The following is a 19,249-nucleotide window of genomic DNA, read 5'->3' as shown; positions in this document are numbered from 1 at the left end:
CCTGTTGGAGGACTTGGCAGGTCGTGTCTGGCCCGGCGGAGGGGATGGAGAAGTGAGGGAGCGGCAGTTCTCCTGGGAGGGAGGTGGAAAGGAGGGGGAGGACTGGAGTAGAATGGAAGCTGGCACCACATTATCTCCAACAGTTGGTGCATTCCTTAATGATCAAGTGCTGGAGCAGCATCTGTGATGAAAGTGTGTGTGTGTGTGTGTGTGTGTGTGTTTACGTATGTGTGTGAGAGAGAGCATATGTGTTCATATTAACATATGCTCACTGTGTTTGTTTAATTCCCCTTTACACCACTTATAAAATAAGCCTTTTCTATGCTTTAGGGGAGAAAATGTCATGCGCTGATGTTGGATGGATTATGATTTAAGGGGAGTTTGTTGTTCCAGGAGAGGAAGCGGTCTCACCCAGGGGTGAGGCGCAGGGAAGAAAGAGTTGAGCTCTTCTACTCCCCCCCCTGCCCTTAACCCCTGTTTTAAGATCTGTGATCTTTGTGCCATGGAGGGAGTTAACAAACACAAACACGCACACACACACAACACACGCAGCCTTTTCTCTCTCCCTCTCCTAGGGTCAAGGGAACAAACTGTGAGTTGGGAATTGGAAAGTCAATAAAGCAGAAGTAATGTTATAATGACCCTGAGCTGAAGATGTCCTGTCGACCCCCATCACATTGGAGGAAGTGGACAATCAAACAAAATGGTCACTCTGCTTGATCTCTCTGAAAGCCATCCTTAAACAAGGCCACAAGAACTACTGACCCCCCGTTACTCCCAGTTCCTGTGAAGTCGGTGTGTTTGTCAGAGGGAACAACAGTGTTTGGTTTTTGGGAGAGATGTTACAGACGGATAAAAGGAAACAACACTTGTATACATTCTAAACTGCATAAATCTCCTCTGTGTTTGATTCCAAGGAAGATAACGGGGTAAGAGTCCGGAATATTGTCTCCCTGTTTCACATTATGTGTAACTTGGAGTCAAAAACACATTACATTAGACTGAGACAAACCTCCCATGTGGCATAATTTGAAACATTAACATGCTTCTGAACTGTGTCCTTTTGTTGCTAAAGGTGCGTTCATAAACGATCCACTGTTGGATATGTGGTTAGACTGTTCATTACGGTGCCCTGGGGCTTTGTGGTAAAAATTAGTGTGTCTGCTTCGGTTTTACATTTTGCTCCAAATCTAAAGAAACACCGTTTTACAAATTACATCATCCTCAGGCGCTGTATGAAACCTGAGGACAGTTTCTATAGAAGCAAAGCTGTTTTCAGTACATTAATTGTTCTCCTAGAATTTGGCTGTACAGGACCGCTGCTTGTTTAATAAGACTCGACAGGACTGGACGCTGCATGTCTCGAGCTGGTTCAGATTGGAGGCAGTGTGTGGAGACAGTGTCTCAAGGTGGAGGGGTGGAGGCATGCTTGTGCTGCTGGTGTCTGATGGGAACAGGCTGACCCCTAAGCAGTGCAGGGATGGTGGAGGCCTGGGTCAGCCGGCCCAGTGTGTTCTTTATCAGCTACCCCAGCGACAGCATGGCAGATTGCAGCCATTCCTCCTCTGATTCATTGTCTGCTGGACAAATGTTAATTGTTTTCATCATTGGCAGCTATGTGAACGCTCGGACGTAGCCAGTCTAGCTCCTTGCCTCCCACTTAATGTGTGTCTCTGCCCTTACGCTATCCCCACAATGCCTGCTCCCCTCCTCACTCCGCCCTTAGCTCATCTCTCAGCTGTCAGGCTGAGTCTCTTTTAATGTTTCGACGTGCAATACCATCAAATAAAATACCTCTCTTTCATCTGATACTCTGACTTTCTTTAATATTCATTTAAGTGAATAGATTCGGAGATTTAAACCATCCGAAAAACTATAAAAATAGAAACCACTATCATAAAAAACACTTTCTAATGAGCAGTGCTAAATTTATTTTTTCATTCTGATTACTCTAAATTTCTTCCTTCTTTTTCAGATTCCTCATGCATGGAGAAACTTCTTTCTAAAGACTGGAAAGAGAAGATGGAGAGGCTCAACACCAGTGAACTGTTGGCAGAAGTAAAAGGTAGGACTACAAGCACCGCAACACACAAACATCGCTTTAAGCCGTGTTAACAAGTCCCTCATTCCTATCAGACATACATAATCTATGTACTGTATAATCTCAGAAACAGCCTTGTACTCTGAAATAAAACAAAGGCCTTTGGCTGCCCTCCTCGTTCATTTCTCTCCTCCCTTATCTTTTGTTGGAATGCCCGGCTCTGTCCAAAGTGCTGTCTTCAAAATTCCAGCCCATTTAGACTCATTCTGAGGCCCTATGTGCTTGTCAGCGGTTTATTGTTGTTGTCCCTTCAGACGGCCCTGAGCCCAGCTACCCCGCTCTGGCACATGCAGCGCGTTCATGCCGCTCTGGTAATTGTTGAACCCAAAGTGTGCTTGATGTAAACAGAGCACGGCTGAGCTGAGAGGAGAGAAGCCGTTTAAGAGACGAGGGGAGACGGTGCGGTGACGCACAGAGTCGTCTCCTCGCTGAGCCTGCGTTTGAGTGGAATGTCTCGGAGTTGGACAGTGAACGCCCTGCGCGGCGTATCAAGTGCGGCACGGCAATGCGCAACTCAGCACTCCCCCAAAATCTCTGTTTATGACAGGGTGAAGGTGGGCCGAGGATGTGCAGGGCCGCCGCTCAGTCCTTAGCACTGACTGTTACTGAGAGCTGGTGTGTTTATACAGCGCAGGGAAGCACAATACCAGCTGGCTGATAACACCAGGCTGCCACTGGCTCCTGAACTCCACTCATTATATTATATCTTAACTCTTAATATAGCACTTAAATGTTTTTTTTATTAACATTTCATGAACAAACCATTGACAAGAGGGCTAATTTTACTGCTGTGTAGGTGATTTTGATCATTTGCTTAATTGTTTCTTTTTATAAAACACGGGTGACATACATAAATACAACTCATGCTTGGTTTTAATTATTGAATTACACTTAGAGAGAATTGCAGAATTACATAGGAGAGGAAAAAAGGCTGCTGAATGTTCTAATAAGTATATTCATTGGCAATAACCTTAATGAACCGAGGGATAAATCACTGCTTTGTAAACTCATTGTACCTGCCCTAGTAAACTGTACGCCACTGTAGATCAAAGTGCACTGGGTAAAATGTTTAAAATGATTTAGCCTTTTGAAAGCTGGTCTGTTAAATTACAGGCAGGGCATTTCTTCTGTTTGATGAATGGGAAAGGGAAGGTTACTTGGTGGTCTGTAAACAGGTAGGGAGTCTGATAATAAACACTATGGCCTCTGTCTGTTGATGAGTTATGGAGACAGTCTATACACCACAGTTACCAATATAAATGCTTCTCCTATCACAGTGGCAGCCTTAGATTTTTAATTAGCATGCCATTTCATATGACTGTAGACATTTCAAAGGGCTGCTTTGTGCTCCCCCTTACAAATGTCTCTCTCCCTGCGTTTGATGTCTGCCTGATGTAAATACGGGCAATTAAAAAGAAGCCCAGGGTTGGAGACGCACAAGGTCCGCCTAATTAAAACACAAAGGTACCTTGCAGAAAACACCTTATGATTAAGATCTAAAGTGTTATGATGAATCAGAGGCTCCATTAATTGTTAGGTTAAAATCAGTACAAAAGGCAAACATGCCTGTAGGTTTTAAATGAATGAAAGGAAGAATTGAGAATAAAGGCTGACGTGCAAATAAAGACTACAGTACCTACTGGCAGAGTGGCCTTGCGCGTTCTATGCTGATCGCTCACCAATTCCTCGACCAATTATACCGAGCACCTATAGGCTACCTTTTTACATTGTTCCATCAAAACCTTGAAAGACAAGTAATTGTGTTTTTTTTCACAGAGGCAAGTGGTGGAATCTGACTGGTAAGGAAATAATTTAATCTCGCGCTTAGAAAACAAATAACGATGAAAAAACAATAGGGTGTGACAGAATTTGACCCGAGGCTTTTACCCATGAGAAGAAAGACATTCTTTTACTGCAGTTGTGTTCAAACATGCCCTGAATACTTTATCCTGTTGAGGTGAACATGCACGTACAGTAAACAAACAAAACAATAGTATCAACAACATCAGAGATTTGCTTTCAAGGTCTGCAAACCCAACCAACCATTTACCTCTTACAGATGACACATCTATAATTATAGCTCATTGTCAGGTGGGTGTTTGCCGACATAATGCGCTGCTTCCGAGGTAAAGACATTTTTTGGGTTCTGGAGTCGGTAGAAACAAGTGCAATAATCCAGCAGAGGCAGTGTGCTTAAGCCAGACATGTAGAATGGTGTTATTAAGGGTTAATGATCTCAAATCTCCATCTGCCTTTTCTTGTATGCTGTTAGGGCTTAGCATCAACAGGGGCAGGCAAAAAGGAGAGTTTGCGAAGGAGCATTAGTGGCGGATTTCTTTTCACCAGTCAATTCCAGAGCTAACTGTTTGTTTTCATACCTGAGCTTAGCTGTCAATCTGCAGGAACGATGAAGGAGGGAGATGAAATCTCCCGAACAAAACCACAGAGCAAGAAAAGGAGGCCGACTGGAAGGGCTCCAAACCACAGAAAGTAGCAGATAATAGGAGGCAAGGTGGAAGGAGGAGTGCAAGAGGTAGAGAGAGAAAAAGATTTTAGACGTGGATACTTAGACTTGACATTTACAATTATATACCTCAAAGAGTTTTCTCTTGGGGAAAAAAAAGCAAAGCCCCCATTCTTTACATGATTTAGGACATTTATAATCCCATACATTATTGCACTGTGTGTGTGTGTGTGTGTGTGTGTGTGTGTGTGTGTGTGTGTGTGTGTGTGTGTGTATATATATATATATACATTCACGGATTGTGTCAAATGCACACACATATAGTACAGAGTGTCCTGAGGCAGATAAGGTTGCTCTCTGTTGCATGCTCGCTATGTGCAGGGTCTTTGAGCCTCATACTCAACAGAGCTGTTTAAGTTTCCCTGCTGAGTGCCAGTTTCCCGGACCCCCGTTGGGAGAAGAAAAAAAAAAAAAAAAAGCAAAATGCTCGAGCATTTACTCAAACTGAAGGAAAATATGTGGTTACTAAATTGGAACACAAGCTGTATTCATTCTCTTGGAATTTGAAAAAAAAAAAAAAAAATTAAAATAAGAAGAAAAAAGCTTAACATTGTACACTGGCGTTGAAATGGCAGCTTGAATTCTGAAGCAGAAAAATCGGGGCTCTTGCACTGTCACAATCAATTTGAGAATGGTGTCAACATGACAGTGGTCGAGTGCACACAGACAGTCCTGTGGCAGGCAGATAAGTGGAAGCTCTTTAGGAGGAGAACACAGGGCAGGGCAGGGCGGCAGCTGAGACTGATTTGATGCTGGCCCTACCTGTGCTGGCTTTACTCCTGCACAGACAGAAAGGAGTCCACTGTGTGAACACAGAGCCCATATTGTTCAGCCGAGTGGGTTCGCTTCAAAACATGATTATTCACTTTAAAATGTAACTTTATTCCTAATGGCTTCCATAAAGGGAGGTTTTGATGCCGCTGGAGATGCACGGCACAATATCTGTGCACACATTTCCCAGTGACCCCGGCTCATATAGCTTTAGGAACAAGCAGTAAAAGAATTGTGTTTTTACAGCACGCTATATATAAATATTATGTATATTATATTTACCCAAACATGCAAAACCATTCACACAAACAGCACAAAACAGTATCTGTCCAGTTGCTCCAGTCAAAAATGCCTCAGTTAGCATTTTCTCCACAACACTTCAGTCAACTGTTTGCCCTGTGCACTCAGGTGAAATATGAGCCACAGTAAATCATTATTCCTCAGGCCACATTTGCCAGATGAATGTATGAGAGTGTTGGACTGCGTGTTTTTCTCCTCTAATGAATTGAGGAATTTAGCTTGTGGCAATGGAGGTAAAAAGGGAAGTGCTGTGCTCATGTGTGTGTGTGCGATAGGGATAAAGTTCCCTGTTTGTGTTTTGAATCATATTCCAGTCTTCTGTCATGGTGTGTTTCACTAACTCACTGTTAAAGATGTAGAATACATTTCATGGAAACAAGCGTATTACTCTTGTTTGTTATTTGAAGAGAATTGAAAACCTATACGGAGCTGACAAAAACACAACTGTCATTTATAAAAGGACACTCCCCTGAAATATTAATGAGCTTTCCCTCAGCAAAGCAAATAGCAGTCTTCCTCAGAGCCATGAAAAGCTGCTGAAGGGCTGACCTGTGTTTATACTGAGGATGTATTATACATACATGATACATTGTTAAGATTAGTGCTGTAACAGTGTGAGATTTTCAGGGTACGATAACTGTCTCAGAATGTATCATGGTTTCACAGCATATGGTATTACACAATTATTATCCCTTACAATGACCTTTAAATGAAAGAAAACAGAGGTTTTTTTCGGCTGAACCAACGCTTTATTATATTTAAAAAAGTTTCCATTTTGAAAATAAATAAAGGTGAGATTTTCCATCCAGTTGCATTTTCTTTTCAATACAACAGATAACAAATGTACATTGTATGATAACTGTCAGATTTCATACCACGGTGTGCTGTGAAACCAGTATACCGCTGCACACATCATCTGACTTTAAGGGACCGTCTCAAAAGTGCATGCAAAATAGCCAAGGGAGGTTTAGTTTTGTTTTTTTCTTGACATCACATTATACTTTTACTTTTGTCATGGCACAGAAATATGTTAACCACCAAATTAAAAACTGAATAAGTCTGCACACCAAGTAGCTCCCGTTTAGAGGGATTTTAATGCAGAGCAATAGTTCGAGTCACACTGCTCAGCTCCTCCTCAGACTTCTGATACATGACAGAAAATCGCCATCTTAAATACCCATAGTGCTGCCTGAGCCAGTCATGTGACATTCCACACCTGTAGTCCATATTCATAATAAAAATAAATCAAGAAAAAAAAAAAAATGTACCCGTGTACTCCAATATTGTTCTAAAGCTACTTTTGATAATATATAAGGGAAAATATCAGCCTGGACACATTTTAAATCCCACGTATATACATATATACAATATTACAAAATGATTTAGTTAAGTGGTCGCCATACATACGTCAAAAAACACAAATTGATATGTCACAGTTGCTGCTAATCAGCAGCAGAATGCATTACAATGTAAACATATATACAAATAGTCAGGCCAACCATTGAAATTATCATTTGTTTGTTTTTTACTTTGCCAGACATTTCTTTGGTCCAGCACCCACTCTACTGGACATTAGGATGCGCATGTCTTTTGTACTGTTTTTATTGACCACCAGGGCAAATTTGAATCATTAAATAAATCGGCAAGTATGTAAAATTAAGTTTCAACCAGCAGCTAACGTTAGCACAAAGCACGCTAGCACATCAGTGAGCGGTAACTGCTAGCCGGCAGGTAGCCGATTCGGGCTGAAAGACTGAGGCTATGTCAGTGACAGTAACTTTGCTTGTGTTTTATACGACTGGCATTTAATAGAATTGTTTTTTCATTTATTTATTAGACTGAAGGAGCTAAAAGAGCTTCTGGAGCAGAACAAACTCGCCGCTTACACATTGGGTGAACCGAACAAAACGACACTGATGCTTTGTGCTCTAACGCTGGTTTTTCATAGTAGGGAATTGGTTATGCTAATAATGGCTCCAATGTAGTGTTGTCACGATACCAAAATCTTTGTTTCGGTACCAATACCAATATGAATTTCGATACTTTTTGATACTCTTCNCGCAATCTGTGCTCCAATAGCAACAAGAAAGGCGTTTGCGTGCATAAATGAGTAAAATAAATTAACTAAATTAATGAATTGAATCAGTTTCAAAGTACCGGTATTTTCCAAATGCAGTATAGGACCGTATGGAATACTCTAGTACCGCGGTACTATTTTAGTACCGGTATACCGTGCAACACTACTCCAATGTATTGTCAAGCCATGATTTCAGATCAGCCCAAAAAATCCTGGACACGAAAACGGTCCAACACCACAATCCAGTGCTTTGTATGTTCCAGTCTTTTCACTTTTTTTTAACGAGTAATTTCTAATATGCATGTGTTAAGAAAGAAATTAGATTTTACTTTACCTGGACTTTAAAGAAAAGTCATGCATTATAGCACTAATAAATTCTGACTTATTTTTCCCTTTAAAACCACTCTAGTTCCACTATTTATTTCCACACAGACCATTATCAGTCACACAGCTCTTACTTCAGTTTAGAGTTTTTAAAGGTGGGAATCAAATACTGATCAGCTATGGGCAGCTTCACTTACACAAATACGTACAAGGAGTACAAATATCGCCAGAAAACGACTTTAAAGAGAAAATGAAGTCTTCTAAAGGACGTCTATATAACTTTCAGTATAGAGATAAGTAGTTCAAAGATGACAATGATCTCAACAGCTTGAGAACTGAGCAGGTTTATATACTTCGTAAATGTAGTGGTCTCAGATGTCTTTGCTTCCTGTTCAGCTATTTCACTCTGTCACTTGCAATTCGGATTAAACCCAGGCGAACCTCAAAATATTTCATTTGTGCTGTGTGCCATCTTCATTTACTCTTCATATACTGATATTTACACATCTGAACAAATCTCGCTTAGGGTTTAAAAGGTTAATTATCAGCTGCATAGGTAAGACCAATGAATAGACCTGTGAAAAGAATGAGATAACATCTAACTCCTAATTCACTTCCAAGGTTGTGCAGACAGTAAGCTGTTGCCTTGATCACTGTCTTGCTTTAAGCGCTTTGTATGAGAGAGACCTTGAACACTTTTCTATTTTAAGGGCACAGGGGTCAGACTCATCTCCATGAAGTCCACAGGAGATGAATAGAAGCATCGGAGACAATCTTTGTTTTCTTGTAATCTTTGCTATACCCTGCCTTGCATACATACCACACCCCGCATGGCACCAGGATCTCTCGTTTGTCTCTCTCTGTATTATAGCGCCAAAGAATGATGTATTCAATGACTGACAGACCAGAAGTAAAGTTTCTGTGCCGAGTTATTTATTTTTTTTGTCTTCAGAGTGAATTTCAGGGTCACTGGCATTCCCCTTGGAGTAATATGCTCAGGTCGAGCCGCTATCTTGGCTTTGATGAAGTACCTTGTCCAGTGTTATGGATAGACAGTGAAGTGCTGGAGCTTTTACATTAGCATAATTATACTGAAGAGTGAGGCTTCCTCTATCATCAAAATATTAGTCTCCATCAGTGTTCGGCATGAACAGCAAAACCACAGTAGATGAAGTGTGCTTTTATTAATAACCTCTCCATATCCCAATCACGGCATTTATTTAAAAAAAAAATCTTCTGCTGAGCCATTTAAATGATTTTGATTCCATAAAAGTGTCCTAAAAACACATCTGTCGATACTCATGTATATGCACGCACACATACAGATAGACATATAGATATACTGTAAGAACTTGTAATACCAGACGGCCATTAGCAAGTAAAAAGCTGTACGAGTCTCTCAAGCACACAAGTTTAAGTGGTTTCACAAAATTTGAGATCTGACTTCTTTTAACAAGATGATGGGCAGCTCCTCGTACCATATAGGAAAGCGGAGGGACCGAGGATCCTCGCTGCCAGCAGATGACATGTGCTTGTGAGTCATTGCTCATGCTTGTTAATGGGGTTTTATTGGCAAGATTAACAGCTTTTATATCATGGCAGAGGCAGCAAGCCAGGTAAAACAGCTGTTGCTCATATTGTCTTGGTTGTAGGGCACGGAGACGCGTTAACACCATATTACTTGAAACACATATGGCCTTGTAGCGTTGCTGAACAAGTGTATGTAGTAGTTAAAAGCAAAGGGGTGCCATAAAACTAGCTCTTGTTATCCTAGCTTGGTTTTCCACCAGTCTAGATTCCTACTATGACTTTTATTTTTGGCGAAAAGATAAAATGTTTAGGTCACATTCAATATTGTAAAAGTGAATTTGGCACAAAGGCTGGCTTCGTGCTTTTGTTGAAGCAGTTTTATGGTTTTTAAGAGAGGTCTGCGGGCAGGAAAATCTTTCTATTTTGAACACTAAAGAAGGTACCAATAGATGCCATTTGCTGCGACTCAATTGACTCTTTGTGTTTTCCACAGAAAGAATGGACAAAGGGTCAGATGACCGCAGAGTTCACACACGTGCGCATTTACTCTGAGGCATGTACCTTTTATCGATTGGAGCAGCACGCAGCACACATCTGTGCACACTCATGTCTACATTCACACGCACTTCAGGAGAGAGCAGAAAGAGAGAGCCTCAGCACGCAAGGCATTCAAGCTATGTGCGGTCTGTGGGTACAGCTTGGTACAATCGGAGCATTTAGACAAGTCTTAATTTACTTAGGATGGGCTCGCAGCATATGGAAGCATCCACAATAGCTGACTGATAGAGGGACAAAGAAATTCCAGTCTTCTGGCGCTAAAAAACTCAATTCAGATCTGGTCATAATGGCTCAGCTGTCTCAACCAAAGGAAGGGAAGAGAATAGGGTGCCTTGTGATTTTCCCCCTTTTCACCCTCACCCTCCCTCGCTTTTCTTCTTTTTTTGTGCCTGAATCTTTTATCTGTGTTATTCACTCGGGACTCTTCAAAGTAACAAGCCTCCTTCTTTTTCCCCGGTACTGGACTTGGAACCCAAATTAGAGACTGCTTGATTAGAGCAGAGAGGAGGGAGCCAAGAGAGAGGGAGATGTGGGTATTGGACAGAACAAATCGCACCCCTACAAAGTGCCTTTTATCCAAAGACCCCAAGGCTCAAATACCCCCATCCCTCCCCAAGCAACCATGGCTCTGCTTGTTTTCCTCTTATCATTTATTTAGTCACCCGTCGTTGATGTTTTCTGCCCTACTTTGTGACGTTTAAAAGAGGCAGGAATCTCAAAAGGTAAACGGTGAATGGGTTGAAACTGAACAACACCGCTTTACCGTCTCCTCCTCCTATCTGTCAATCTAGCATCTCTGAAGTTAACACTGTGGCCTGAGGAGACAAAAAAAACAAACAAAAAAAAAACAAGAAAAGTGCCAGCACAGCTTGACCGTTCACTCCTGGGATCCTCTTCCTGTGTCGGGCTGGTATTGTGCTACTGAGCTTCAGTCGTCTAACAGGAGGATGTCACAACATGTTAGGTCTGGGCCGACTGCTGGGGTTTATGTAGCGCCAAGGCATCTCTGGGCTGTCTGTCTGCCATCGGAAGCGCAATGTGAGGAGACATGTTAACGGGCAGACCCCAGCCCCACCGCTGTTAAAAGCCATGCAATATGCAGGAAACGGCCTCTTTTGTCAGCGGGCTGGTCAGACACAGACCACGACTCTCCTCTTCTGCACCACCCAATAAAAGTTTTATCTGCATTTTAAAGCTGATCCATAATTTAAAGCAGGAAGAAAGAGATTTTTACACTAACCAGCCAACAAAAAACACATGTGCCGGATTTTCTGAGCTTTGTACAGTCTTGAAGGTGAAATTTTTTCATATGTAGGTATTTAGATAGAAGATGTCTTCAGCATTCACCATGAATCCAAACAACTTTTGTTGATATTTCAGCATTAGACAAGACAAATAAGACCAGAAGTGTTGAATAATTGAGATTAAAATTAGCAATGCCCAAACTGCAGTACAGAGGGCAGTTTAGACTTCCTACAATTCAGCTCAACATCAAAACAATGGGCCCTCTGTTAGTATTCTTTTGGTGTCCGGGCAGGACTGAGCTCTCCACTCTCAGACTGTTCCATCAGATCCCTCTGCGGACCCTTAGCACCACTCCCCCTGCACATTCACAAACATTAAAATATATGCACTGTACATTCCAGTTATTCCATTTTAGCAATTTTGTGTTTTTTTCCCCACAGTGTTGACACTCTGAAACTAGTGAGTGATCATCAGAAATGTGTAATTAGGCAGGCTGAGAGGGCATCATTGAGTCCAGATGTTTGGTTCCCAACTGAAGGTCATCTATGTCAGCCCCAAGGCTTGATGGCCATCATCTTGATCATCTGGATGAAAATTTTCTCTTTCTTTTCTTTCTTTATTTCCTTCTTCCGCCCCCCTCCCCCCCTATAGTCCAACTACGGTATTGATAGCCGTGATTTATTGTGACAACAACTGATGCATCTTGCTAGTGACCTGTAAAAGGCAGCTCCTTCATGGACACAGCCAAAGGTTAATAAAATTGGTGCTGATTGTATCAATTTTACAGATAAGCCATTCACAACAAGTGTAGTCGGGTGAATAAGAAGTCAATTCAGGCCTTGGAAACTGCACGCAGGCCCAATGAATAGCTGCTTTTAGGTGGGGTTTTTTTCTTCGTTAGGAGGATAAATGGAGAATTGCAGCTCTCTTCCATTGCAGCAGGCAGCGGAGGCAGAGCGAGGCGAACCGAGGTTCAGACAAGCCTGCCAGTAAATTGCCCTGAATGGGTTCTGGAGGTTGACAAGCCCTATTAAGACAAACGGCTTTCCTCATCGGAGAGATAAAATAAATCAGGTGTTTAGTCAAATTAAAATAGTTTGAGTGGAGAGGGCCCCTGGGAGCTCTCGGAGAAACTCAAGACAGATGTGGCCAGAGACGAGAGGAAGACACCCAGGAAAGAATTCAGCTCCTGCTGGCCCCAGGCCAGACTTCACTGTACTGTTATCTGGATCTCTATGCTTTTATCCCCTCTCTCTAGTGTCTCACTGTCTCTCCCTCTCTCTGTCTCTTCTGTCGGTTTTTCCCATCTCTTTTTTCGTATGTTCTCCCCCGATCAGCTTGTCACACAGGAGTGCAGTGGGAGGAGAGTGAGTTACTGTCTAGCCTCTCACTGGCAATTATGTTGGCGGTGTAAGTCAATGGTAGGATCACTTAGCATTGATTAGGCGGAGGGAGAGAGCAGTGCAGCGGAGCCGCTCTCTCTATCACACACACAGTGTGGACATATGACTGTGGAGAGAGGAGTGAGCCTATTGGTCTGTCATTGCTTTTCATTTTCAAGTACGCATACGGTAGCTACACAGATAATACTATAAAGAGCGTATTGTTCGGTTTTCCCTTCACTGATGATTGTCACGGTGCATTCAGAGCATATTTGTGGTGTGTAAACATTTTTCTTGATGACTTTAAACAATCCTTTCAGCAGTCTGTAAGGACTTCCTCCTCGTATGGGTGACTGGAATGGCCACGATACAAAAACTTGTGTAGTTTTGAGGCGAACACTCACTCTCAACTCTTTCTTTATATTCACCCCTGGTAGTATATGCTGCCATCTCAGTTTGACAGCTTCCTGCAGCTCTTGTCTATAGGCTGGGAACAATTCCTTCCCTTTCTTCCTGTGAAAGCTGCGAACACTAGCTACAGTAAAAGATAACTGCAGGCTGTGTGTGACCTTAACACTTTCTGGTGAATTCACTGCAGTTGGTTGCTGCCTGTGTGGTTTTCTTTGTACGATATATTGTGTGCAGCACTATGGCACAATATGATGATCGGCGTGCAGCATGGTCACTTTTCTATATTTAATGGTGTGTAACAACCACGGCCTTCTGCAGGTTTTTTTTTTTTTATTCAACCAAAGCCTCCACCCTGGTTATTTCGCCACTATGAAACCTTCTGTGCTGTGCTGTTTTTTTAAGGTATGCATAACACATACCTGTATCTGTGTTTATGACACAGGCTCTCCACCTTGTGTTTATCCCTTTCACTCCTGACATCACTCCCTCTCTCTCTCTTCCCCTCACTAGGTACTCCAGAGAGCCTGGCAGAAAAGGAACACCAGCTCTCCACAATGATCACCCAGCTGATCAGCCTGCGAGAGCAGCTTCTGGCTGCCCACGATGAACAGAAGAAGCTCGCCGCCTCACAGATGGAGAAACAGAGGCAGCAAATGGAGTTAGCTCGTCAGCAGCAGGAGCAGGTAACTGCTCACTGTTTCCTTTTCTCACCTCATTCTCTATTTGTCTCTCTTTGCACCCCAGGTAACAGCCTTTGTACCCCCTCACTGTATTCCATTTTTCTTTTCCGTCTTTCTTTCTCTCTTAATTTCCCTTCCTCCTTTAATCTTGTTTACTCTATTTCCCATTTCGTCTCCATAATAAACCCCATTAAATACATTTTTAACAAACTGTCACTTGACTCTCTATTTCATATTAAATTTCATGCCTGAAATGTGCCAATAAAATCCTGCTCCTTGGTAGGAATTTGGAATAATATTAGATTTAAGAGATGTTATATTCTATATTACCTCAGACATTTCGGTCATGCTCTCTCGCCCGCATTTATGCTGCGTGGAAGGAAAAATGTTATTATGACTTGTACTAACAAATGAGAGGGAATGTGTGAATTAAACGTTATATTAAACATGGAAGTCCTCTATATCTTATAAATCGACTCCTATTAGAACAAGCCTGGCATTAGATTTGCAGCACAAATCAGGCCAATGAGCCATATTGTACAAATCAGCAAATTAGCAGAGGCCATGAAGTGTGTTAATGTCTGGGAAGAAATAAGGACACAAACTATCCACACGGGCGACACTTTTATTATCACCAGCCACCCTAATGGCTATGAGTCAATTATCAGCACGGAGTTCACTCAGAGTTTTCTCAGCACACTCTCAGACCTTCCTGTGGTAAATGAAGAGATAGACCATATACCTTGGAGTGATGCATTTGGTCATAGTACACTAATAACACATTAACAGTATTGATTTCTTTTTCAATCAATGATGTTCATTTGCAAACTACATTCAGGCTTTGTGGACATTGCAGCACAAATGAACAGCGATTCTGAGATATATATATATTTTTTTATTTGATCTTATTTCAAAATGGAAGAATATTAATAAAATGGAAGAGAGAGAGATAGAGAGAGAGAGAGAGAGAGAGAGAGAGGGAGAGAGGGAGAGAGGGAGCCCGCTGAGAGCCAGAATGTCATCAAGCCATCAAGATGCAACACAGTAATTAACTGTTGACACTCGTGAGGAAGCCAGCACAAATTAATCTTGACACATTTGCAGACGACCGATATCTTACAGTGAACACTTTGTAATTATATTTAAAAATGAAAATTAAATGACACTTAAAACTAGGTTGTCATGCTCAATGAAGTGGGCATGTAGAAAAGGGGGACTGCTGGGATTAGAAGGATTGCGGTGTGGCTGCTCGTCACTCAGGGGCGGCAGGGACCTCTGTCACCCGTACACTGCTGCACCAGTTATCTCCGTCATAGCCACATTCGTCTGTCCTTTGAATCATTTATTCTCTTTCGCCACTAATTTTGACTGTGCAGTTGAAAATAGTTTGTTTTATCTTAGTTTTAGATCAGATTTTGCATCAATTTGGTTTATAAAACTACATTCTGTAAAAAGAAAAAATAAATGTATTATTCTACCTTATTAATCCACTGCTTTCTCCCTTTTATTGTTACTTCAGTTTTAACAAATCTGAATACACTGTGGCATTTAGGATCTCTGTTGTTGTACCGTCAGTTGCAGCTCAGTTCCTACATAATGTAACTGAGAGGAAATAAGAGAATGAAAGTATCACATGATTCAACTTCCTACTCCTCTTTATGTCAGTTTAACCATGAATCATCTAATTTCCCCTCTTCACTTCTGTTTCTAACCAGATTGCAAGACAACAGCAGCAGCTTCTGCAGCAGCAACACAAAATCAACCTCCTCCAGCAACAGATCCAGGTCAGTGAAAGTGTTTCTGTCGGCCCTCTAACACTCAGCAGCTTACTACTCTCACTTCTTCCATGCTGACTACCAAAAACAGTTTCTTCTTCTCGGTGCAGTCACCACCGCTGTCATTACGAGCCACACGTCTGGATTTAATAGCAGCAATCAATACAATCAGACATTAAAGTAAATAACTTCTGTTAGCCTCTCCTTCTCATCCCTGTCTTTCTATTTTAAAAAATGTCTTGTCTTTTTATCTTTAATTTTTGTGTCACACTAACATTCATCACTCTCATCAAATGTTAATTGCCTGTTGGTAATCGGGAGGGCTTTAAAATATGGAGAAGAATAATTAGCACATCTTAATGAACAAAAAAAAGAAGGGAGGGGGTGCGGGGTAACAACGGCTAATGAGTCCTGTTGATGGAGAAGAGCCTGGAGGTGGGGGACATGAAAGAGGCTGGTAAATGCCTCTGAAGCAAGCCGGTCTCAGAAGGGCAATGTGGCATGTTTTCACCAAACACAAGAGTTACTGAAACTCACATTGTCATTATGCTGTGCAGCTAGCGTTATGCTTTATGTCCTTGTAGTTCCTATATTAATGTGGTGCTCTAGTTTTTGACCTATGCACCTCATGTGAGACATTCTCATTAGTGTTTGTCTGTTTGTGAGTGCAGCAGTGAAAGACCACCCAGGCAGCATGTAGCTGGACATGGTCAGACAGCACAGGGTTATCCAGGGATGGTCGCTGGCAGTGGTCAAGGCTGTGAGCCTGGCTGCCTGTGTGAAGCTAGCGTTATCCTGCTGGGTGTGCTCAGTGTCAGGCACATCCTTCTCCGTTCACCTCCTCCTCCTCCTCCTCTCCTTGTTCTTCTTACTGACGACTCCCTGTCTTATCCTTTCATTCTCCCTTTCTTCTAACTCTTCAAACATTTATTTCTAACAAATTGTTCCCCCAGCACCTTTTAGCGCTCCCTGAAAGCGATACTATTTGTTTGTTTGTTATTTTTTGCTCAAGAGCAGTTTCTCCTAATGGGGCATCGTACACAGGCTGTCCTTAGTATACACTTAGGCAAAGCAAACTTCTGGTTTCAAACATAAGTTAGCGCAAATACCAGATTTACTGCCAGGACATCGAAATGCCTCTTCCAAGAGCTCTTTGCGAGAGAAAGGCCGTACTGTCAACATGTTCTCGCGAAGCCACACGCCTGGACCTTTCACTTCAACAGTGGACAGTCTATTAGAAAAATAATTCCGCTGAAGAGAAGCACAGAGCGCGACACTCTGTCTAGAAAACACTCTCAAATGAAGTACTTTATACACGACTGAGGGGCTAGTATTACTCATATCATGGAGGACCCTTTACTTATGCTCATTGAGCATAAGGGCACAGCCCTAATGCATCTCACTTTTAAAGGCCCTTGCTTTCATCACAAAGTTAAAGGCAAATGATACCTGAAAATTCCCCTTGATGCATAGTTTTGAGAGAGGGTGGGGGGTTGAGTGTGTATGGGAACGCACTTCTAAATATCCATTTCAAACACTTGAACAGAGATACAAGTAAAGTCCTTTCTTGCAGAGCCCAGTCAGCCAGCTTCTCCCTTGACCAAATGTGCTACAGATCTTCCCCGATAAAAAAAAAAAAAAGCCACATCCACAATTAAACAAAAGAGTCCCATGGTCAGACCATCTGTTCCACTGCCCATCAGCCTGTGCTGGCTGCATGATGCAGAGAGAAAACGCCACCCGAGAACAAACAGGGATCACTGTCAATATTTTAAATAAGTTTGATCTTGTGCAACATTGTTTATCCAATAATGAGCCCTTTAAAGCAGAATATGTTCTCTATCCCTAACCTAGTTTCTTCTAGTATCCAGTGTGGTGATGGATACTCCTCTCAAGTAGGAAAGAGAGCAGATAAAAGAGTCAGGGGCAAGTTAGTGAAGCATTTTTGCCACTCTGTTTTTGTTACTGCTGCCTCTTAAAAATGCCCTGGACATTTTAATATATAGCAGCTTTGACTTAATTAGTTCTGTAAACAAGCCTCCAGCCTGTATGTCACAGACTTTAAGCAAAGTGGTGAGCAGTGTTGGGGGATTGAGTTACTCTGCTGTTAGAATGGAGAGCACTAAACTTTATTGGAGACCCCAGCGGCCATCAAAGTCCTTCTGTTTTGGCTTCAGGGAGGAAACCAAGAGAGAGCCTGAGCTAAGGTCTCGTATTGATGATGTAACTGATCACATCAGTGGACACTGTAAACTGTCCAAACAATAAAACCATGGGAACTGCAAGCGGAGACTGTTGTTAGCACACTATATGTGTTCTTTCAAGGGGTTTTTGCACGTGGACCTAAGGGAATCCGTCAGAAGTGTGTCGTTTTAGAGGTTTAGTTAGTGAGGTCTGCACCATGCAGTTTAATCAAGCCTCCCTTTTGAATAGCCATCTCTCTTTTTATCCTTTCCCATCATTCCTACAAGAGAGGGATAGAGATTTAGTCTTTGTCCTTCGGGATTACAATGTCACTTGTTTTAAGATAGCAGATGTTTTGATTGCAGTGTTAGGGGCTTATCAAAAGTTAAAGCTCAAGGCTTTGTGTGTTTTCCCCCTCAGCTTGTTTGTATTCCTTCAGTCCATCCTCGCTGTTGAAATCGTTTTGGCACTAATTCAATCCCAGGATGAGATTAACTCTTGAGTTGATTTAGCTGAAAATTTGAAACGCCACCAAGACACATGTGACAATTAAACATATATATTAGCAGAGAACTGCTTTATCTGCTAAGTTCCTTATTTCTCTGAATCCATGTGTGGGCACCGGGAGGGAAGAAAATAATAATGAGCACACTGTTCTGTTTTTCACTCAGGCGTACTAGGCATTATTTGAGTTTCCTCTTCATGGCTTTCTGTTTCATAATCACGCCCACTTTCTCCTGCTCCTAATGCATGAGAAGCCACAGCAGATGAGCAGCTAAACAGCATCACGTTGATCATGTTGACTGGAATGTTCTTTCATACGCATATTCTTGTTACAAGACGGTTGAAGACAAGACACATGTCACTAAGATGTAAGCAACATTAGAGTGGCAGCGGCGGATAAAGAAAATTAAAGTCTCTCTGGACATAAAATAAAATGCCCCTAATGAGATTCGGAGGCCAAAGGTCAGACTTTCTCGTTGTCGTCATTTTGATTGACAGGGTTGTAAAACTTCCATCATGATCTATCATTACCGGCCATTTAAATTAAATTTTGTTAAGATAAGACTTTTTATTTTTTTAACAATTATTTTACACAACAAGCTTGTAGATTACGAACTTTTAAGGGTACTGGAAGACACCTATGACGCGCATATATGCATGCATGTGCACAATTATGTTGTGGCTCGTGTCTAGGGTTACGTAACCACTGTTTCTATGGTGGCAAGTTTACAAACATTACTCAACTACAACTATGACATGAAAGCATGTTTTGCTGCCTTTTCATCTTTACTAGTTTACAGCTATAGAATGAGAAGAAATACTTAAATTCACCGTGTCGCTCAAGGGCTATTGGCAACTTTGAAGGTCAATGTTTTCTTGCTTG

At 41.9% G+C, this 19,249-nt stretch overlaps 1 protein-coding gene across 6 annotated transcripts in view; it reads left to right on the top strand.

Moving 5' to 3' along the window:
- sox6 (SRY-box transcription factor 6) overlaps positions 1-19,249 on the top strand; it is a 149,224-nt gene that overhangs the window by 71,988 nt on the left and 57,987 nt on the right. For all 6 annotated transcript variants that reach the window (XM_050043079.1, XM_050043098.1, XM_050043116.1 and 3 more), the window contains 3 exons: positions 1,976-2,065; positions 13,734-13,906; positions 15,619-15,687. In XM_050043079.1, coding sequence (XP_049899036.1) covers positions 1,976-2,065; positions 13,734-13,906; positions 15,619-15,687 — 332 coding nt within the window. The remainder of the gene's footprint in view (positions 1-1,975; positions 2,066-13,733; positions 13,907-15,618; positions 15,688-19,249) is intronic.

Source organism: Epinephelus moara, chromosome 1, assembly GCF_006386435.1.
Source record: "Epinephelus moara isolate mb chromosome 1, YSFRI_EMoa_1.0, whole genome shotgun sequence".
Classification (NCBI taxonomy): Eukaryota; Metazoa; Chordata; class Actinopteri; order Perciformes; family Serranidae; genus Epinephelus; species Epinephelus moara.
Note: the sequence above shows the minus strand (reverse complement) of the source record. Positions and strands in the feature narration are given on the sequence as shown.